The sequence below is a fragment of the Uloborus diversus genome, chromosome 8 (genome assembly GCF_026930045.1).
Source record: "Uloborus diversus isolate 005 chromosome 8, Udiv.v.3.1, whole genome shotgun sequence".
NCBI lineage: Eukaryota > Metazoa > Arthropoda > Arachnida > Araneae > Uloboridae > Uloborus > Uloborus diversus.
The window spans coordinates 59,819,692-59,843,842 of record NC_072738.1 but is presented as its reverse complement, the minus strand read 5'-3'; the positions used below and the strand labels follow the sequence as shown (position 1 = coordinate 59,843,842).

Sequence of the window (24,151 nt, the reverse complement as noted above, 5' to 3'; positions counted from 1 at the left end):
CATAAATTCCAGGAAGAATGGTATGCTGAATGATCATGTATCAGTTGAGGCAGAAAAGGAGGGACATTAACTTAATTTTAAACTGTGAAATGTGCTCCTTAAAGTAGGAACAATTTTTAAAGGGTGTGTCAGAAAATTAAAAGTGATTTAAATAAAATCAAATTAAATTTCGGAGGAATTAGGGCAGTGAGAAGCAAAGGGATGTAAGTGCCAAAATTAAAAATTTGCAGATAACCAGTACAAATGAAAGGTGAACCACTCCTTTGTTTTGGGGCAAGAAATAGTACTAGTAGTCCTGGTAGGGACTGCTGTACAGCATAATTTAGAAATTGTTTTCAATGAAAGCCTACCTAGGACCGCTATTTTAAACGCGTTTTACTCAAAACTTGGAAATGTAAACACACATACCTTTGCTTCTTACTGCCTCAGTTGTCCTTCACTATTTCAGAACGTATTCTATTGATTAACTAAAAATTTTCTAGCAGTGCTTTAAAAAAATAATGTTTTACAAAGTATGTGTCTTTCTAGAGCACACGATTGAACAGGAAATATTTCAGTGTAATTTATATGCTTTTTCTTCAGATGAAGCGAAAGAAGATTAATTTCAAATTCCTTGATGAACAACTATAGTTGAAGCAAACCTAATCTGGCAGCATTGGAAAGACTACACTAGAGCTAATCACAGCAATACGACACTGCCAGGTTAGGTTTGCCCCATCTATAGTTCTTAAACGTTAAGCTGAAATGAAAACACCGGAATAATGAATATCATCAATCCGATCAAAATAGTTCAAAAAAAAAAAAAAAAGAGGAAAAATAATAGCTGGAACTTACCGGGGGTGCTTTCTTCTGGAGGTATATCTGAACGAGACAAATATACTTTCAAAAGTTCATGCACTTCTTCAGGTTCTTCCTCTATGATGTCTGTATCATTTGCTTGAGAATTTTCTACGCTTTCTGAGGCTGGAATAGATCTCTTCTTGCGCCCCCAAGAGGGGAACGTGCCGGGCCTTGCTTTGTCGCTACAAATAACCTAGAGACGTGAAAAAAGAAGATCTATAAGGTGTTTGAAATTATCCTTAAAAGTGTTCTGAATATACAGTAGAACCTCGTGCTGTAAAAACGATACAGAAATGTTCCTGGAAAATAAAGGACATTTTATGTGCCCAATTTCTGATTATCAAGGAATGTTCCCGGTAAAACCCAGTCATGTCTCGTGGAACAACATAGGAAGCTGTAAAATAACAACTTGTCACCTTCCAGATATACCACGAAAGCTTCCTAATCATTATTGCTATCTAAGACAGATTTGCAAGTACAGCAAACTCTCGATTATAGGTGGTTCGGGTTATCCACAGACCCCTTTTCACATTTTTACTTCCTTTTACAAAAAAGGAAGTATTGTATTCGCGAAAAAAATTTCACTCAAAAATCGACCTTAATTTCTAATTTTCTCACCCCCGAATAAATGTTGAGTTTTTTTTTTCGATCCGATCACACGTGGATATATGCCTAGGAACGTACAAACACCCGAAATATCCATTTTGACGACCCCCAGTTAATTACAACGAATTTTCTCGTGACGTCCGTATGTACGTATGTACTTGCGTATGTGTGTATGTATCTCGCATAACTCAAAAACGGTATGTCCTAGAATGTTGAAATTTGGTACGTAGACTCCTAGTGGAGTCTAGTTGTGCACCTTCTCTTTTGGTTGCATTCAGATGTTCCTAAAAAGGTCTTTTGTCCTTTTTTGGGGGGGGGGGAATCATTGTTAATTTCGCTGTAAACTCAAGTTGTGGTATAATATGTCGGACACTTGGCGATATATCGCCAATCTTTTGGTCCCCAAGTTTTGTAGTCAACTTGGCGACAAATTTGGCAATTTTTTTTCTTTTTTTTAAAATTTGATTTCAATTTGGCCACTGTGGGTGATATTTAGAGAGTAAACAATTGAATCATATTAAAATTGCCAATAATGGGGAAATGACATTAAATTGGGGTAAAAAGAAGTCATGTGATGCACACATCAGCTCGTTTTAAATGGTATGTACTAATATAATAGTCATTGAAAGCTTTTTAAACTTATGATTGTTTTATTGTTCGTCTTTAGCGTGTTTGTTTTATTGTTCGTTTTTAATGTAATCATTTTTAGCCATAATTTAATTGTATGTGAGTGCTGTTCACATTTGTGAGCTATTATATACGCTAGTATCGTTTTATACCTATTATTCGTAGTTTTCACTTATCCGCGGTTACCGTGCCACCATACTCCGCGGATAATCGAGAGTGTACTGTAGTTATCAAGCATCTTACTTACCTGCAAGTCTTGCAAAACTACGAGCAGACATTTCGCTCCCGTTGGGAGCTTAGTCCATCTGGAAGCGCCGTAGTCGAACTGAAGGTGATAGATTGAATAAATACGTTTAGTTAATCTTAAAACTGGCAGCTAAAAATATTTTTCACAGCAGTCAGAGGTCTGCTTTCGTGCAACTTGTAGCACTTCAGGAAACTTTTTGACAAAAATTGTAGATTTTTACAGGGTATTGATGAAAAGCTATGATATCCAGGAACGCTGCCAGAAAATAATTTGTGACATTTCGGAATTTTCTAACGGTGCGTTTATCCGGCTCCGGATTATCCGGATCAAATTTGAAGCTTTGAATGAAATATCTTTACTTAGATTATTTTAAGTTATGATAGCAAGAACAAAACTGCAAGTACGCCAAACATTCACTTTTTATTTTGTTAAATGTACAGCTCCTGTATAGATTGTACAATAAATTGAATTAATCGAACAAACACCATTTCAATTGAACTATAGTGATAAAGCATTATACCGAGCTTGCTTTATTCAAACGACACACCTGTTTGAACCAGAAGACAGCAGGAGTCTTCTTTGTTTAGAAATTATGCGAAAAATCGTTTTGTTAGCTTTTTAATGTCTTATAAACAAATCTATGTAATTTTGCTTCACAATAGATTTTTTTTCTCGCAATTTCTGCGTGTTTAAATATTTGTTTTGCCCACTAGCAATACTACCCGGGTTTTCCGGATTTTTGATCTTCCGGATTGCCTCTGGTTTCCAGTTAGTTCTGACAAACGAAGTTTCATTGTATTTTTATCTATTCATATTTCTTTTTGATTTCCATTAGGTTCCTTACCGCGTTTTAAGCACTTCTTTCTTTTGGATATTCATCAGAGATCTTGAAAACATATCAGACATTTTAACATGTATTCCTAGGTGAATATGTCAGTAATTTGTTCTTAAAATCTAATTCTGTCAGAAATGTAGCAATGCACATATGAGACAGTGAGAAGCAAAGGGATGCAAGTGGACTATTTTAAGTTTCGAGTAAAACGCGTTTAAAGATCAGATCCTAGGTAGGCTTTCATTGAAATTTTTTTCTAAATCATGCTGTGCAGCAGCTCCTACCAGGGCTATTAGTACAATCTCTTGCCGCAAGACAGAGGAGAGGTTCACCTACCATTTGTACTGGTTATCTCCAAATTTTTAATTTTGCTCCTTGTGAATCCCTTTGCTTCTCACTACCTCATATAATGATAATGGTTAAATAAGAAAATATTTAAAAGTTGATTACAGTAACAAAGTGGCTGAAGATATATCGAACCGTTAATAATCGATATTTTTTTTTTTTTTGCTTCAGTTCCGGTTCAAAGCCAAGGTTTTAATTTTACTTTAAAGCTCTAAAAATACTCACTGGTTCACAAGGACCTCTGCAAGTCTGCACAGTGGCTTGAAATACGAGCAAATTTGAATCCGGAATTTTGAAGGCATAGAATTCAGCTTCAAGAGCACCATCTGGAGTTCGATGTAGTTCTGGAAATACATAGAGGTCCACTGGACACCTATACACGGATGAAAATATTTATTAGTTTGACGCAGGTATGAAACCTTAGGGCAGGAATTAGAAACGGGGAAGGGGAAGGAGCAAATCTAATCATTTCGTTAGAAAAAGCTGAGGCAATCATCCTAAGTCCTATGGTTTAGCTATGACGAACAGGATATATGTTTTACGTGAACCTAATGAAAGAAGCACGAATTCTTCCAATACTTTAAAATACACTGGTTCTCATAAACCAGAAAAAACCCACAAAAGTAGCGATAACTCCCTAAAAAATAAGCCAAACCGTGTAAAATTTGAACATGTGAGCAAGTAAGAGTTTCTGAGAAAAATTGCAATATGCAAATTAGTGGCATACAATTGTAATACGTCATCTGAGAGGAACTTGAAAGCAATGCAAATTATTTGAGAGCAATGCAAATTTTACTGTGTAACTGACATAAGAAATCTGAGGTAGCCAATTCGTAACAACGACCTCCTACAAAACTCGATGGAGATCCATTGGAAGACTAGAGGCAGGACAAAGTCAAACAGATGGCTAAACATGAGCTCTTCTGTGGTTCATAGGCTTTGGAATCAATTTCAAATCACAGATTCGGCATCCACGAGGTTCAGCCGAAGACGACCAACAACTACGACGAGCGCCTATGACTGATATTTGTCGTTACATGCAAGCAGGAATAGAACCGCTACTCCTATTCATGTCATTTCTACCTTTGATGCAGACACCGCATGGTTCGTATAAACGTCAACCGTGCGTAGAAGCCTTCACGAAGGTGGTCTGTATACGAAGTGACCACTCACTTCACGACATGTGATGGACAGTTTGCAGTGAGCGCGAGAACACGTCCACTGTCACCTGATCAACGAAGGGCTGTTCTCCTTTCGGATGAGTCCAGGTTTAGTCTAGAAAAGGATACTTGATTTTATTTCATATAGAGAGAACTTGAAACCCGTTATCATCCGTCAATTATCCGTGAAAGAGATACACGGAAGAGGCAGTGTCTGTGTTTGGGGAGGCATTTCTTTAGAAGGACGCACATACCTCTATGTCTTTCCAGTCTTTCCAAGGGGAACCGTGAATGCTCAGTTTTATAGAGATGACATCCTTGATGCTTATGTGCGGTCATTTGCCGAGAAATAGATGATCCTTTCCTGTTACACGAAGACGACGTAAGACAATATCGTAGGTGATTATTTTCAACATGCAACAGTTATGCGTATGGAGTGGCCAGCTCAATCCCTAGACTTGAATCCAAGCAGCACGTTTCGTTTGGGATGCCTTAGGGAAACGTCTAGCTGTTCCCAATACGCCTCCTCAGACCTTTGCGTTGCAAGGCTATCTCAGATTTCCTGTTTTGCAAGAGCAATAGGTTTCACTTCCTATGCAACTGATAGACAGCATCACACATAGCTGGGCTGTATTGCTTCTAAATGGGATCTGGAGGATTTCGCCGATGTACTGCATGCTGAGAGAAAATATTTATCACCTGTCACATGAAGATTCTTTAAGAATTGTTTCTGAACTTGAGCTGTTTCTCGTTTATGTTCTTGAAAATCGTTTGGTCAACCAACACGTAAATGCAGCCGACGATGGAAAATTTGAAAATGTTTTGATGGAAATTTCTTTTTATGTGATTTTATACTTTACTATCTTTTACAAATTGTGTGTTCGTTTTAGAAAATTCTTCAGGTAATTTTTTGAGTAATCGTCATTTTCGTGATTTTTCCATATTTATAATAACCAGTGTGTATGGTAAATATTAATTCTCCAAGTATGCAGCAAAATAGCAAGACAGTACAGCACATCAGTACCGGTGATAACAGCAACTTTTTATATCATCGTTTCCCTTGTTAGTATAACAAATGACCATTGACAGTTGACAAAATTTTCAAGGCAGCTATGACTATTTTTTAAAATATCATAAAGTACTGCTGCAATTGATGGTTGGAAAAAAGTTAGTCACAAACCAATGCATTTGTACTTGTCCTTGAAATTCACTTTTATTGAAAGGCAAAGAAGTGATCAAGGAAGAGGAAGAAATAAAAACGGTGCGCATATATATATATAAACGCATGAGCATGCGATTCATCACTCCCTCTAGTAAATAATGATATTATATTAGTTCGTACTTTTGAAGTCAATGATTTGCATCAATAAATTGATTTTAGAATTGTCTCATCAGAAAAGAAATGCACTTTTTAAATAGCAATATACATCAAATAAGTTTAAATCAAAAATTTCTTTACCAAAAACTTTCTATTATCTTAAATTGATACTGCAAGCATTGTATTGCGAAATTGCAAAAAAGCTTGAAGTACCGGCATTCGGAATACCGATCACTATTCACGATGAAGTGTTCTCCAACTACTCCAACATTGATGACAATGTGATACTCTTGATATCATATACAGACGGAACACAAGCATTGAAAATGGCAACAATAAGCCATGTGAAACACATGCATCGTCTTCCTCTATTGATGTAATGTTACTAAAAAAAATGGCGATAATGTGGAGCAAGTCACCGAAGTTCCAACATTCAGTCGATTGTTTAATTGTGATATGCAACTTAATGATGTTTAATTGTTCCACACTATTTTAAATATAGTATATTTTCATCAAATAGATGGTTTTTATCATTCTGCGCTTTAACCGGATTTTTGCTTAACGAGTCCTGTTTAAGTCGGTTAATTGGGACTCTGCTGTATTTGATTTCTTTTTCTGCTCATTGATGTGTACTTTACTGGCATCATTATTACTGCTGTTGTTGTTATTATTGGCTCCATGATGCAAATTTTCTATGAATTACAAGAAAATAACATTAAATTAAGAATGCTGTTATTTTCTTAACAATCAGTTTTTTTTACAAATAGCATATGTTTAAATTTCAAAACATTTTAACTTCGGTTACTATGAACTACGTTTTTTTGAACTCGAGTAATCCTCTGTTGAAAGAGGAAGTCAAATGAGAGTAAGGATAATATACAGTGCGACTGACGCAAAAGTTTAAGCACAATGCGAATTTTTGAATAAGAAGAAAAGTTTTCAACGGAATGCTTTCAAATTTTTAATATGAGTCGCTAGTATGATCATAAATATGTCTCTGGAATTTTGAAAATTATAACCGCAATGAAAATCAGAAAATACAAAAGAAATTTTTTTGGCTGTAGGAAAAGTTTATGTACAGTCATAGAAAAAAAAAAACGAAACACTTTTAATTATTCAGCCATTATACATGCGAGAAAGAAAAGAAAGGTGTCATCCGACTTGGTTTAAAGTCTTCTTTAAAACTACCCAGGTGAAATTTTGATAAGGGGCCATATACAAAGCAAAATTAGCACCAACTCTTGATTTTCAAATGGGAACCCCTATTTTTTGCAACATAGTTATGTTTAGACAGAAAAATGCAGCCAGGGTACGAAATTTCATTGCATTCCGTGCAGTAGAACATGAGTTATTAACGAAAAACGTTTTAGGGACCGTCACCATATTGAAAACGCGTCTTTCAAGGTCACGGCTTATCAAGTAACGGAATGTAAACGAAACAAAAAAAAAAAAAAAAAGGTCGAGATTATCCAGCTTAATTCATGATTTTTTTAAGTTATCTTTTTTTTTTCCGTAATTCGATACTTTTTGGCCGATAATGTTGCGCCACAAAGCGATTTACGCTCGCAAACTTTTTTTTTTTTTGAAAAAAGGTTAAAATATTTACTGATTTTTGTCTATCTGGATTAACCTAAGAAAGACGGATGGGGTTTGGCTTGTCCACTGTATAGATCGTTGCTTAATAAATCGAGTAATGACAAATTAAAAGTAATGGAACATTTTGACTTTTCCTAATATGAACCTATTGGATTGCTCATATAATCATTCAAGCCTCATAGAAATGTAAATATTCAACCTTATAAATCATGATGTGAATGTGTTTTATTAATGTATTGCACCTACGTTACAGGTTTATTTTGGAATGAATAGAAAGTCTTTTGATGTAAAATGGAATTGCACGTTTTTAATTTCGCAGAACATTATAAGAGGTTTGGACCATCGCATACAAAAATATAAAAAAAATGTACCGCACAACATGGGAAGAAGCAGCATTAAATAGATTGGAGACTCGAGCGAAGCAGGATCCATTTATTCCGAGAAAATTTGCTAAAAATACATAAAATGAACGAAGTAATAATCTATAAAATAAAACAGAAACAGGAGAGTATAAATAAACGTTAATGAGCAAACCGTTCATACTCGAACTTCATTTGGGAAAAATTTGGTTATTTGAATTAACACAGTGGACACACACAGTCATTGCTCCAGTGGTTTTTTTTGTAATCAAAAAACGAGAATTTGTTTCAAATCCAAATTTGATGCGGAAGATCATAATGCGTGGTATTATTAAAAAAGCATAACACAATTGGCGATTTTAGTCAAACATGCAATGGCTCTTAAAAGCAATTTAGGAAAGTAATGTTGCTGAACCAATGCTGTTTCTAGAAACGAGATTCGAGATGGTCCAACCCGTAATTTAAAGAGACAAAAATTATTTTAGCTTAAACCAAGGTGAACCGAAATCAGACGTCTTGTCATTTCGCTGACTTTGTAACTTTGCACTTGCAAACAAAGCTTAGCATTATTTAATCTTGTATCGCGAACCACATACTTGCAGACGAACATTTTCTATAGCATCAGGATGCCGCTCTGGTAGTAAAACTACATGCAGCATACTCGTCAGGCGCTTCAGTTGCTCCAGAGGCTGCAATTCCGTCCTTGCTGTGAATTTTCAGACTGGAATCGGAACCAAATCGGGCTGGATGCAGAAGTCACCTGATTGAAGCTGAGAGTGCGAACAAACTGGTAGGTAAAGTAAATTTATCTGCTTTATGTTACGGTCTCTTACGGGTGAGATAAATTTTCTTCAGCCACCAGTTTGTAGGCACTCTCAGCTTCAATGACATGACATCTGCTTCGTTGCTCGGTTAAACCCAGTTCAAGGCTGTTAAGCTCATTATTCGGAGCAAGAGCCGCCTTCGAATGGGATAACCAAACGTCAATTTTAGCGCAATAAAGACGCGGGCCACATTCAGCTCGCAAAGCTGGTCTAAATGGACCGTTGTTTGCTTGAAGTATAAGATCAGAAAGCAGAATTAGCGTTCCAGCGTCATAAAGTTAGAGCCGAATATTCAGATATTGGATTCTGAAAAACATGCATTTAATAAGATAGGCATTCAGTATTTGATAAGAATAATTTATTATAACTCTCTTTTTCGATATTTTTCCATGTTATTCGAAAAAGAAGAAAATAATTTGAAATTTTATCTTTGTCTTGCGAGATTGATTTTAATGTCAAATGCACGGACAATGACAGAAAAAGTAAATAGAAAAATAGTATTTGAATTATAATTAAGAATATAGATAAAAACTCAACTTAATCTAACACCAAAATTAATGTTTTGTTATAAATCTTTGACGAAGTCAAAAAAAAAAAAAAAAAAAAAAAAAAAAAAAAAAAAAAACACGAAAACATGAAAACTGTGGGTAAAATTGCTGTCGTCAAGTAATATTGTTATTCGAGCTAAGTGTCAGAAATGACGCCTGGATAATCGTATTCGTACGAAAAAAAGGAACCACAACATCAAGCACGGTCAAATGAAAGCAATAAGCAATCGTAATTGCTCAAAAGTTTAATTTGAATTCTGAAATTTTGAATTCAAGTTATGTTTTTCGCAATCACGAGTTGAGATAGGGTCCTACTCATTGGGGGCTATTGTTTCTAGAAACAGCTCCAGTCCCCCCAAGCCTACCTCTCCTCCTGGGCGGTTACGTGTGTATAGTTGTGTGTGTGTGTGTATGTGTAGGCGCGAGTGCGTGCATGGGAAGGCTTGTGTGTCTGCGTAGACTTGTGTGTATGTACGTAGGCGTGTGTGTATGTGTGTAAAGGCTTGTGTGTATGAGCGTGTGTGTGTGTGCGTGTGTGTGTGTGTATGAGCGCGCATGTGTGTAGGACATAGACGCCACCGACCAGGGGAAACGGATTCCAGGAGGCAGTGCTCAGAACCGTGCCTGCAGAGGCCGGTGGGCGGTGCTGCTGGTGTCCCTGATCCAAGCTGATAAAGGAACCACAACATCAAGGACGGTCAAACGAAAGCAATCAGCAATCGTGATTGCTCAAAAAAAAAAGTTCACAATTAGCCACAACTATTACTTTTGTGCAGAATACGGGCTCAAAGCACGCGGCCCATTACTGCGACTGACATTCCCTCTCCTAGACCTTAACACATTGAAAATTATTCAAACACTTTACAAAAAAAATAAAATAAATAAACAATAATAATTCCTAAAAATCAGCAAACTTATCTAAGAGCAAATATTACCTATTGACCCATCTGGATACTGTTAAAGAGGAAATTTCACGCTGTCAGTTATTTTTCGAGTGCTTTTTCCCGATTTGAGCAAGACAATAGTTTTTCCTTTTAACAAATTATCTCAGGGGAAGAGCCATTTATTCTACACTGCCTATTGCAACATGACTGGCAAGACAATGAGGTTTTATTAAATGTTTCTATGAAAAAAGTTGTGCATGTTAATTTTTTTTCTGAGTTATTGTTTTACCAAAGGCAATGGCTAAACGCATTAAAAAAAAAAAAAAAAAAAAAAAAAAAAAGAAGTATTTTCAGTGTGATTTTAATTTTAAAAGTTCTATAAAATATTTTTTTATTAGACAATGAAATAGTGTTTCGCATTGTTTGCACATTGACGTTTGAACGATATCCACAAAAAACTGACGGTTGCAATATTGTGTTGTTCTTACGCAGAGCAGGGACAGAGAATACATTTATGCATTTAAAAATTCATGGACGTAACTCTAATGTAGAAAAACCACGTTATAATTGGTTTACTTATTTTGTTGAACATTTTTTTTCTTTTTTTACGAAGAAACTAACTTTCATAATTTCTGTTTTAAAAAAGTATACGGTACCCTAAAGTGGGAAAAAATGAATTTTTAAGCATACCGCAAAAACTACTGAATATTTTTAGCTCAAATTTTGGATTCCCTCATAAGAGCTCTTCTGGATTGTTTCTCTGTTAAAATTTAATATGGTTTCAGATCATATTTTTTTCAAAAAATATTATAATAATTCATAAAAAAATTAAATTTTAATTTTTGGTGTTGTAAATGATGTTTTTATTATTGGATCGATTCTTATTTTGATATAAAAAAATAATCTTTGTCGTGGCTAATCTAGTTTTTGTGTTATGAGCAAAAATATCAAAATACATTTTAACATTACAAGAGGAATTTTTCAAAACTCGATTCTGAAGTAACGGCTGGATAGAATTCAACAAAAGTTTGTATTCAAGGTTAAAAAAGGATGCTGATCAAAAAAATGTGATAAAAAATGGGGGTTCTCATTGAAAAAGTTGAAGTTGATGCTCGTTTTAATATGAAGACGACCCTTTAACAACAATTTTTAAACATAATCATGTAGAACTTTTTTTTCCTGAAACAACACCTCACACGTGTCTCTAGTGTCAATAGTCTTTGAGTACGATCGGGTGTTTCGTTTTTTTTTTCTATGACTGTACAAATCACATATTATGCAAATACTCTTGAAACATGATGCGTGAAAGACCAATGCGGTTTTTTTTTCAACGAATTATAAAAGTGCAGCAATGGTTAAACGTGTTATCATGATGCCAAAGTCTCTGCAGTTCTCGCCTAAAGAAGTTTTAAAACGCTGGACGCTGAAAGCTAAAGGTAAATTTTCAGGGGTCAAATTGGTTAGTAGTTTGATTTTAGGGGCTTCGGAGTCAAAATACTGAATGGGGGGCATGGTTCAAGCATCGGGTATCGAGAGGAAGAAAACTTTTTGGGTATGGTTAGAAATGGAAGTAAAGTGTCGAACAGGAGTAGTAATTTTAACAATTGTGATTTAGGAAATTTCAGGGTGTTAAATAAAAGTAATTTGGCCTTGCTTAAAATTTACTATAACAATGCTCGCAGTATTAGGAACAAGATGGAAGAATTGAAAAGCATAATTATAGATGAGAAGTTGGGTGTTATTGGAATTACAGAGACATGAGCTACCGAATATGATGTAGATTTATTACACATTGCAGGGTCTATTTTGTTTAGACAAGATAGAGTAGGTAAAAGAGGTAGTGAGGTTTTATTTTATGTTAGAGACAATTTCATTTGCAATGAATTGGTCATAAATGATAAACCTACTGTTATTGATATATTTTGGCTCGAGTTGATGAGCAATAAGGGCAAAAAATTCCGCTTTGGAAACATTTATAGGCCACCTAATTCAAGCCAGGGATAAGATGAACAGATGTTTCGTATTATTTGTGACATGTTCAATAAGGGATCCGTCATCATAATGGGAGATTCCAATTTTCCGGGTATTGATTGGAATAATTTTTATCCTAGTAATGGCAGAGAAGAGGAATTTTTGAAAGTAATTGGTGACTGTTTCTTAGATCAAGTTGTAACTCAGGGGACTCGAGAGGAGGCGATTTTGGATCTAGTTTTCTGGGACGTAGGAAGTTCTGTTCAGGGGTTGTGTGTAGGGGGTCATATTGGAGATAGACTGGATTGAATTTGAAGTGTACAAAGTTGAAAATTTTATACTTGTGCCCAATTTCAGAAACACTGATTTTGTAGCACTTAGGCAGAGCTTGAAAGAGGTTTTTTCGTCAGGATTGAAAAATAGCGACGTAGATCAGCAGTGGACGGAATTTAAGGAAAAACTGGCAAAAACGGTTGGGAATTATGTTCTATTTAAGAGAAAAGGTGTTAGTACTAAAATTTGGCCCATGTGGTTCTCCAGAGAGATTAAAGAAGCTCTAAATTATAAGCAAGCGGCTTTTCGTCAGTTTAAGGAAACTGGTCAGAGTGCAGATAGGCTCCAATATTGTAAGGCAAGACGAAATTTTAAGTATTTGGTACGTATTTGGAAAAGGGTATTGGAGCAAAAGCTAGCCGATAACATTGATGAGAATCCTAAAAGATTTTTTGCTTACGCTTATTCTTGGAAAGCTCGAAATAGTCAAATTGGGCCATTGGTTGATGAGCATGGAAATTTAATCCAAAACGATAGGGATATTGCAAATGTTCTTAATAACTTTTTTTCCAGTGTGTTTAACGATAACTGTATCTCAACAGTTGACACTAGACAGACACAAGCTATTATGTAGCTTAAGGATTTTGTGTTTTCTAGGGAGGAGGTTTTATTTCATTTGAACAAAAAAATAAAGCAACTAAAGCTCCAGGACTAAATAATATTTATCCAAAAATTTTTGTTGAATGTGCAGAGGAATTAGTAGATGTTATTTTAAATATTTTCAATGCTTCGTATAGCTCAGGGACAGTGCCAGAGGACTGGAAACTGGCTAACATAACGCCGCTTTTCAATAAAGGGCCTAAAGGTAATGCAAGGAATTATAGACCTGTAAGTTTGACTTCAGTGGTTTGTAAGATTTTCGAAACGTTGATCAAAATTGATATTATGAATTTCTTAGAGGCTAATAGTCTGTTGACTAGTTTGCAGTATGAGTTCAAGAGAGGTAAATCGTGTACGACTAATTTATTGCATTTCTACGAAAAGGTTACCTTAGCTTTAGATAACAAAAGTGTGTGGATGTTGTTTATATTGATTTTCAAAAAGCTTTTGATAAGGTACCGCATGTTGCTCTTCTCAACAAATTAGCTGATATAGGAATAGGCGCAAAAACTTTACTTTGGGTTAGAAATTGGCTCACTGGAAGGAACCAAAGAGTAGTTGTGAGGGGAAAAATCATTCGAAATGGATTTTAAGCGGGGTTCCTGGGTTCAGTTTGAGGGCCTCTCTTATTTATTATTTTTATGAATGACATCAATGAGAATATTTCTGGAAGCATGAATTGTTTTGCTGATGCTGTAAAAGCTTCAAGAAGATTTAGGTACTAAGTGGGCTGATAAGTGGGGTATGGCAGTTAATGTAGGGAAATGTCAAGTGCTACACTTAGGTCATGGAAATAAGCGTACGAGTTATCGTTGACAGGGTTCAATCATTAGTCAGGCAGAAAATGTTATTGATCTGGGTACTTTAATAAATCAGAACTTCAAGTTTAGTCAACAGTGCAGCATTGCAAGTAACAAAGCCAACAGAATGCTTGGGTTTATCAATAGATCTATTTCAAACAAATCTAAGAAGGTTCTTCTGCCTTTATGTAGGAGTTTAGTAAGACCCCATTTGGAGTATGCTGTGCAGTTTTGATCGCCTTATCTGAAGAAAGATATTTGTGTACTGGAAAGGGTTCAAAGAAGGGTAACTAGAATAGTAAGGGGACTTTCAGATTTAGATTATGATACCAGACTTAATAGGCTTAATATGTATAGCCTGGAGCAAAGGAGAATCAGAAGGGACATGATTCAGTTGTTTAAATTTATCAAAATGAATGTTGTTAATAGATTAAACTTTTGCACCGCAAGCAGGACGAGGGGTCATTGTTTTAAGCTATTCAAATCTCAGGCTAACCTGGGAATAAGGAAAAACTACTATTTTAGTAGGGTTGTGGGTACTTGGAACAGCTTACCGGAAGAGGTGGTAATGAGCAAGGGGGTGGATAGCTTTAAGAGGACCGTTGATCTTCATTGGGGACTAATAAACTGACTAGGACAAAAGTCAAAATACTTTTCAAGATTTAAAAAAAAACATAGTTGTTTCCCGAAAAAAAAAGTTTTGGAATTTTTCAAAACTAATATATAACGGCGGGAAACAGCTATGCTTTTTTTTTCTTTTTTTATATATCTTGAAAAGTATTTTGACTTTTGTAAAGCATTAAAGAATTTATTTTTAAAAAACTCGTATAAACGTTAAACATTTATGCTTCCATTTTCTAACTAAAATATATTAAATAAGTTTTATCTGTGTGAAATCAAGAACAATGTGCACATATTTATTACTAACAATATTGGCAATAAAGGAAAGCTCCAGAAACTTGGCACTCGATAACCAGGCCGAATCCAGAAAACTTGGCCACCATTTGACGCAAAATTCCCCGCCAAAAAACCTGTTGCATGTGCTTTCTCGATAACCAGGCGTTTTCCTAAACTTGGCCACTTTTCGGTCCATGTTAGGCCGAGTTTTTGGGACTTTACTGTATTAAAATTGCATAAATAAAATTTGCAGGCATGTGTTTCGAGATTACTAGAAACCACTTCTTTTTCTTGCAAACATTTTTGGTTTTAATGAAAAGACTGATTGTTACTTGCGCAATTTTAACGTTGTTATTATATGTTGTAACTTAATGAGCAAAAGTAAACATTTTATTTGTCTACTATTTTCTTATTCTGCATTTTAGTTTTTGTAAAATCTGAAAGCTAAAAACAACTTGACACCATCAAGAACAGATTTTAAACCAGAAATTTTGAAAAAAATTAAAATAAATCACACTTAATCAATACTATTAAGTACTTGCGCAAACAATACCGTTGCGCAACTTTCTGTGCGTGTGTCTATATCTCCTCCGGACTGTCAATGTGTACAAGGTCAATACTGGAAAGTTGGGGGTAGGGGGTTTCAGGACATCCAGAGGAAGCCATTCCGCCCAGTTTCACCCATATAAACCTAACAGGGACGGAATTATGAGTTGATAAAAATAGAATTACAGCCATCAATTGTCCCACACCGCAGGCGATGAACGGGATGGACGAGCGAAGCGAGTAGGGGATGGTTCTCCTAAGTTGAATTTTAGCTTTAAGGAACATTTCAGTTTAAATTTGAAGTGCCAATTCGTTTGTAGGGTTTCTGTAAGTCATCATATACCCAATGCTGCTTTTTTAAATGTAATATGAAGTGGCGCTTGAATTTGAAATGTTTTAGGCATAAAGTTAAGTTATGAAGCTCTTCCCAAAAACGTATTAAACGTTCAGGTTGTATTAAAAAAATTGCAATTTATTACTCTGTTATAGAGAACTAAAATAGTTAGTAATTTTTTTTCGTAAGTTTCAGTCTTATTTTAGTCATTTTTTCCGTAGTCATCGCATTTTAATCAGTTATACCCCCCCCCCCCTCAATCTCCAACGAAAGAAGTAGTCAACTCAAAATGTTTACAGAGTAATTTTTATTTGAAACTACAGCGTGAAATCCTGGGTTTTGTGGGATATGCTTTCTAAAATAATTTGAAACAGGAGTGGCCCCCCTGGGGGGGGGGGAGGGTCATGGCGCAGACTGTGGAATCGAATTTTTCAGGGGGTTGTTTATGGGGTATTTTTTTCTTTTTTAGGAGAGGCTGCAGATTTGGAAAAGTCATCAAGTTTTTTTTTGGAGGGGGGGGGGGGGAGGAGAGGTGCATTTGCTCTTGCAGGTATGGGCAGTTCTGCTTAAAATCTGATTTTACATTTAAATTTTAAAATTTATTTCCCACCAAAATTGCACCCATGACTGAATGGTACGAATGTATGCAATTTTATGTTTTTGAAGGTACATATGAAAGGGTAATAATTTTAATTCAGTAAAAAGCTTTATTTATGATTTCTGCTAATGCTATTTGGCAGCATCCCAAATGCAAAATAAATGAGCAGCAGACACATTGTCTACTGAGTCAATTAAGCTTGCATACCGAAGTTGAACGTATCTTTTTGTTAATTTGTTTTTGTAGATAGATAGAAATAATTCTAATAAATGAGTCTACTGTCTGTTCTCGAAAGCGAAGACTAGCTACAAAAGTCAAAATACTTTTCAAGATTAAAAAAAAAATATAAAGTTGTTGCCCGCCGTTTTATAATTGTTTCTAAAAATTATTTTCCTTAACTTTTTGTTTGTTTCTTTCTTTTCTTTTCTTACCTTTTTTTTTTTGATTAATTACCATGGAGATGAGTCGGTAACATTTACTGATACAACTAAAAAGAGGTTCAAGCCTTCATTGGGGTGTGTTCATATATCGTACAACACTATAAAGCTAATTATTCGATTAATATTTTTTTCTTTCGGAAAAATAAATCAAAAACTTTTTTCAGCAAAAATATTTCGGTTAGAAACTTTTCAAGAATATCTAAATTTATTATCTGATTAACTTTGCAATATCAACCCTCCAAATGTACAGTCATAACTCAATTTATGCAAAAAGTTGCAGAAAGGATGTACCCGAACAATCAATAATATATTTAAATCAAAAATGTAGCTCTCGTCGTGATAGCAGATGTATAAAACTTATCTATCCGGCATCGGAACTGAAATTCAGAGACATATTTTGCTGTCAGTAATTTTTAACCTTTTTCCGAAGAGATTACCGAAGTTGAAATATTCCGGACACATCAAAGTAAGAAACTTCGGAAAGATGACGCCATGTGTCACGTGACAGCTTCAATTCCGAGAGTGGAACACTTTCCGGATAGATGGAAGTAACCGCCTGTTCGTAAACCTTTTCTGAAACAGTGTCACAAAGAAGCAAGGCAGCAATGGGCAAAACAACACGTGTATTATAGTGAGGAATAGATTAGTGTTACATTCTCAGATTAAAAAAAAGGAATTTATACGGTCCAGTTGGGTTCTCATACTGTTGGCGCGACTTGAGGAAAGTTTCGACGTGCATACTCAGTAGGCAAAAAGGTATTGACTCGCTCACGGCATGATACGTTTTTTACTTCAACGGACAAACTTCTCTTAGCCTTCTGAATGGCAGACAATATTCAGAAGTGTATCTAAATACTTAAAGCGAGCATTTTTTACCGTTTGGGGAAGTCCTAGGTGGTCCTTCTTTGACTTTTCAGCAAGATACCGCTCCAAGAAACACTTCTCGCAGTACAAAAAAAAAAAAAAAGTATTTATACATTCTAGTTAGGTTCTCATACTATTGGCGTGACTTGAGGGAAGTTTCAAAGTGCATACTCAGTAGGAAAAAGGTATTGACTCGCTCACGGCATGGGACGTTTTTTACTTCAGCGGACAAACTTCTCTTAGCCTTCTAAAGGGCAGACAATATTCAGAAGTGTATCTAAATACCTAAAGCGAGCATTTGTTACCGTTTGAGGAAGTCCTAGGTGGTCCTTATTGGACTTTTCAGCAAGACACAACTCCAAGAGACACTTCCCGTGGTACAAAAGAATGGCCTGCGTCTCAAAATATCTGTGTAATGTACTGGCCAGCTTTCAGCCCAGATCTCAATCGTTTAGAGCACATCTGGGAAGTTCTTTCACGTGACGTACACCAGAATGGGAAGCAGTATTGCTCTGTACAAGAGCTCAAATCAGCAGCCGAGGAAGTCTGGTACAGACTCACTCCCGAAATATCTCATAATCCCGTAATATTGATGGAAAATCGAGTGTTCGAACTCATCAGATGCAATGGTAACACTATAGACTACTAAAAGAGTTTTATGCTTTCTGAAATATAGCTGTTTCGTCTTTGTGCCTTAACTTTTGCGAAGGCAAAATTTTGATTTTGTAATGAAATATTATTTTAATTGCTATGAATTGTTTCCAAATTCGAAACATGAATTTGTAAGCTGGTTGTTTAAATACAGTAAAAATTTCAAAGCTATTCGGTGTATAGTTTTCATTTTATCAAAAGATTTCGGTTGTGCTTAAACTTATGCGCCGCACTGTAGTAGACTTTCGGGGATTCGGTACCTAATAGCACGAATATTCCTTAAACTCGAAGTTTTCAATTGCTCCCTAAATAATTCAGCGTTTTCAATGCAAAAGGTCTCTGTTTTTCGAATGTACTCCCGAAAGTTTCGTTTTCACTTTAGACATAAAGATAGACAAAAAAAGAAAATAAAAAATGTTTCCCCCATAGACAGTGTTTTGTTTATCAGCTTGTATGAGAGGGATAACTAATTTACAACTAGCTGTACACGCACGGTTTTGCTCGTGCTATAGAAATAAATAAAAAGTTTTTCAAGCAAATATAAATTTCCCTTCCCACTCTGACATAAAAAGAAAGATTCTTTTTTTTCGCTATTAGCACTCCCCACTCGCCACTCTAAGGCTTTTTTCCTATTATAATTAACATAGCAGGGTTGTGGATCGCTACAAAATGAAATACTTTTTAGAAATTAAAATAAGAAAGAAGCGACGGATTTAAAAATCGTAACCATGACAAAACAAAATAAAACGGTTATGACTTGAATGAAGAAGATATTTTTGAACTGCACTTAATTCGCTTGTAACTTTTTTAAAAATTGAAATAGAAGAATGAATTTTCGACCTTAGGTCGAGTTAGAATTGGAGTAAAAACAGACGCTCTTTCCAATGGTGTCAAAAAGAAAATTGTGGGAAAATTCATTAACTTTTTATTGATAGTTTTAATAAAGAAAGTAGTAACTGAAGTACAGCGAAGCCTTGAAAAGTTCAGGTTTTAACGCGGATAATTTAACTAAGTAAGCGAATTGGAACGAATTGCATGGAACGCAAAAACATCTGCTCTTTTTTAACGATATATAATATTAATATTTGCAAATAATCCCCAACCCCTATACTCGGGAATTTATGTGACAATTGGGCCTATATTGCAATAAAAAAAGGAACTATTTATCGATTTTTTTTTTCTAAATTGGTCTGCAACCCTTTTCCGGAATTAAAGAAACAAATTAAAAATTTTAGAGAAATTGGCCGAGTTTTGCGCGTTCAGATATGCAGGTGCTTTTTGGAGACTTCATTTTATACTATGTAGATATAATACTCTTGAATAAGAAAAGCTGCGTGATTGCGTGAAAAAGGGCCCATTGCTCCAGGCCTGTCATTTAGGGGGGGGTTGGGTCAGGCGGCGGCTATTGACTTTGAGAAACTAATATACGCATATATAAAGTATCCTGAAATAGACTGACTGTTTTCAAAATTTATATCAAGAAAGCGGTTAAAGTTATCATAAGCAATTCTTTGAGAAAATTCATATGACAGGGCATAATTTTTTTTCTTCCAGAGTTCCAGGTTTTAGTTCAAAATCTTTCCAATAGGTGGAGCTGCAGATACTAAGCCCAAAATTCAAAGAAAAATAATTGAAAACACCTCAAAAATTTCCGAAATCTCGAATGAATAAAATATCATAACGACGTTTCAAAACGCCCACAGTCGGTTGTTATTGCAAATCGTAACTGGAGGAAAAAATTAGCGAACAATTTCTATAAATTAAAACTACCATTGGAATTTTACATTTGTTAATGATTATTTCTTTAATTTACTCAAGTGCTGGCGAAGTTTGCCGATGTACTACAGCCTGATTGAAAAAATTGTGACATATCGCATGAAGATTTTTTTAACAACTCTTTCCGAAAGTTGAGCAGTTTCTCGTTTCTGTTCTTCAAAATCGTTTGGTCAACATGTAAACGCAGCCAACGATGGACAACTTTAAAATGTTGTAACCTTGTTTTATTTACTAAAAATTTGAAAATGCTTTAACTTGATTTTCAAATATTTTCTGTTGATTTTAGGGTCTTACTCTCTGCAGCGCTATCTGTTGTGAAAATTTTGAACTAAAATCAATTTTGGGAGAAAACATTTATATGCCCTTTCGCATGTTCCCATAACCGTTTTACTGTTGTGAATTTTTGAAAACCGTCAGTCTATTTTCGGACACCCTGTATGTGGGCTTGCTTTATGTTGTTTTTTGATACAATGCAAATTGAATGTACACCCTTTGAGCCTCACCCCCGGAAAAATTTGAGATTACAGGCCTATATTGGACTACTTTTTGCCGTGGCAGACGATCAAAAATTTCATTTGCTGGCTTATCTATGAAAAATTTAAATTTTCGAAAAAAATTGAAAAATTTGCCTTTATTTTTTGGATGACTCAAACAATCGTGCTTATACGACTAAAAGAAGTTTAAAAGCAATGCGAATTAAAGTCAGAGAAAAGAAATTGGGTCTACTACAGAAACAGTAGTTCAAACTGCTTCAAGTTTTCTTTGTTTCATAAACAGCAATGGTAACGAGACTAAGTGACGACGAATGGGATCATTTTGAAATCTTTGTTGATGTGGACTGGGTGGAAATGAAAGATTACTTGAATGTCTCGATGAAAATGCAACTACAAGTGAATCCTTGTCCTGCGAAGAGATTGTGCAAGTATTTTGTGGGGAGTCTGCTTGTGCAGAGTCTGATGGAAATATTGGTCCACCTCCAACTGCAAGTATCGTATTTTGTAAATATTTTACTGCAGTACGTGGAAAATTTCGAGAACTTCAATGAGTCGAATTGTGTTTACAAATTGAATGACGTTTAAAATGCGATAAAAAAGATGTAAGCAGTCAAAAATAAATTCCTTTTTCTAAGTATCTTAATATATTTTTTTCTCTGCAAAGGTATTTTTATGTAGTTGTACGAATAGTTAATCTCTCTTATCCAATCTATAACTGTAAAATACTTCTGCAAAAGAAAATGAATATTATTCCTGAGAATTATGAGAGGGAAACTTCCGATAACTCGAGCTAGCGATTACTCAAAGGTTTTAGCCTGTCCCGTGGGACTTCGAGCTATCCTGAATTTACTAGAATGGACTTCTTTCAAACTTGAACCATAATGTGCTTTAAGAGGGCATTTCGGTCCTGCTCATCATGGATCATGGGTGGAGCATGCAGTTTACGCCGTCCTCGCAAGAACGTATTAGGAGAGATGAGTAGTATTAGGATATCATTGCTTTTGTCGATATCTTTTCATCTATGAGCTCAGATCTTTTACAATGAAAAGGGTGTTTTTTGTAGTTCCCCTCGTTTGCAAATAAACCAAATGCAAGTTTTAATCGTAATCGTTCTATTCCTTGCATAAATGTCAACAAGGTTCGTACTAAGCCAAATCAATGGCGCTTTACAACTTTGAAAATCGCTTTTTCTCCTATTTTGAACCGGCATTGAGCCAGGAATTTTATCCTAACTCCGTAATTTCCCCCCAGGTGGCGCCATAGCTGTTTAAAAAAATTAATTAATTGAAAAAAATGAGGAGGAACAAAAAGAGTTAAACAAACAAAAAAAGAGAAAATAAAATGATGTCATTTCGGCCTAAAAAAAAGCAAAATGGTAAGATCAAAATTATGTTGTAAAAGAATAAATCAATTATTTTTTTACAATTAAAGGAATAATAAAAAACAAACAAACCCTCTAGCATCAATTAGGTGCACTTGTCGTCCGGAGTATGGATCCTTGGCGATGACATTGGTCGCAAATATGTCCGCAAAATATTCCCAATGAACTGTAAAGAAAAGAAAAAATGCTGTTAAAAGGATTTCATCTGTTAAAGAACAATTACTCACTTGGTGCATTTTAAATCTTGGTGTTAGTTTCATTTTATTTATTGCTGCCATGTTTGGTCAAAGTTACATAGAAACTACTAGTGTGGCGATACCATGCGTTACTTTGTCTTTTGGATAGACTCTAAATGAACAAGCATTAGACAAAACTAAAAGCTCAATTGAATTGAAAAATGATCTGCCAAATAATTAAAATTAATGTTCGTCAAGTGGTCGAAATCTCGATCATAATCATAACTGAAAACTTATATGAATTTTCCTGTTCCCAACATTTGTATTTCCACCCTTACATATTTGTTCAGTGCACATCTGGGAGTATACAACTTTTGTATGTACTCACAAAACCAAACAGTAATAATTTCTTCCAAGTTCGCTTTTTGTATACTATTCTGAAAATGAATGAATGGAAGGGGATATTTCGATAATTGAGAAATTGATGTATTCGTCTAGTTTATGGCGTGAGTAATTTTATTTTGGTTACCATGTTGCTTTGCGATAACATTATGCAAATAGATATTTCCCTACTCTGTCGTTACGTATGCAAAGGAAAAACGTTTATCGCGCAGAATTGCTGTCAAAAACGTGACGTCAATGGATAAAGATCACCATTTCCTATTATGGATATATTAACGAATGAAATGATTAGCAAAACTCAGTTAATACCATAGAGTAAAGAAATTACATAGAGAGGCCTCGCTATACTAAGAAATTGAAGCCGGAAGTTGCACCACTGTATCCCAAGATTCTTAGCTTCTTGCTAAGTATCTTGAGATACATCTTGGTTCAAAACATTCTATTACTAAATCTCAATTGGTTGTTAACATAGACTAATAATAAGAGTAGACCGAGTTTTTCTATTCTTGTTGATGAAGAAAATTGGTTCACACATGTATCATGTGACTGGTGTGGTGGCTTGACGAAAACTTTGGCAGCATGGTTGCTAGATGGCGACATTATCTATAGTTTGGCACTCGACATGTATTTTAAGACGGAATCGATTTTCATTAGTTTTTGTTTTTTTCCATAAGTGCAGATAATGAACTGTTTTTCTTTTACTTATTAATTATTTTGACATTAGTAATTAGTTTTTGATAACAGTTTCCCGTAACTTTTATTTCATTTGGAATTAATCATTTAAAGTGTAATGTTATGTGTAGACTAATTATTCGCCGCAAACAAGTTGAAACAAATTGCCGCCTATATTGTAATGAAATACTACACTACACTACTTACTGCCTATACTATATTTCTTTCAAAATTGAAAGAAATTAGAGGATACTAGGTTTCTAATGAATGTCGAAAAAATATCTGATTTAAAAAATGTACTGCATACGGAAGTTGTCCGCCGTAAGCTACACTAGATAGTAGCCAATTTAGAAATCCACCACTGTACTAAACTAAGCACTTAATCATTTTCTCACTTTTCTTCCTTAAATAAATATAATAGAAATAAGTTGTATTCTCAATACAAGTTTGGTATTTTAAATTTTCTTAGGGACCAAATTTGACAATCTCGGAAATTTTGAAATTTTAACATAGAAATACGAATTATTTAAAGATAATATGTGTACATAAAAGAGAAAACTAAAAAGCAAGGTTGTTTTCAGTTTAAAAGGGGTTTTTTTAAATTGGCGGGAAAAAATGTCGCCAACATTAAGACTAACTTGATACCACTTAAAAACCTTTTCAAAATGCATTTCACTTCTCTGAGGATAAAAAATACTTCCAGAAGCTAAAAAATAGTGTGTAAAATGTATTCCTATATGTTTCACTGATATAACTTAATATTTAATAGAAATAGTTACAAATTTCATAGCGAAACACGGCTCGGAAAAGAAACATTGCAAGAAATGAAATAAAATGTAATATTAAAAAAACTACATACTTGTGAAATGTTACAGGTAATCCTTTTACATATTTTTCTATGCAAGGAAATGCGCAGCAACAGTGAACCATTTTTCTTGCACTTGGGTGTTAGGAATAAGAAAATAAACTTAGCGCTTGGCAAATATGATTTCTTCAGATATGGAAGACGTCGTCTGCTACGATCGACACT

The 24,151-nt window shown here is 35.0% G+C and overlaps 1 protein-coding gene across 1 annotated transcript in view; it reads right to left on the bottom strand.

Annotated features, from left to right (window-relative positions):
• LOC129227615 (uncharacterized) overlaps positions 1–24,151 on the bottom strand; it is a 181,619-nt gene that overhangs the window by 7,933 nt on the left and 149,535 nt on the right. Inside the window, exons 14-16 of the mRNA XM_054862203.1 lie at positions 21,944–22,037; positions 3,723–3,870; positions 835–1,033 (exon numbers count right to left, since the gene is read on the bottom strand). Coding sequence (XP_054718178.1) covers positions 835–1,033; positions 3,723–3,870; positions 21,944–22,037 — 441 coding nt within the window. The remainder of the gene's footprint in view (positions 1–834; positions 1,034–3,722; positions 3,871–21,943; positions 22,038–24,151) is intronic.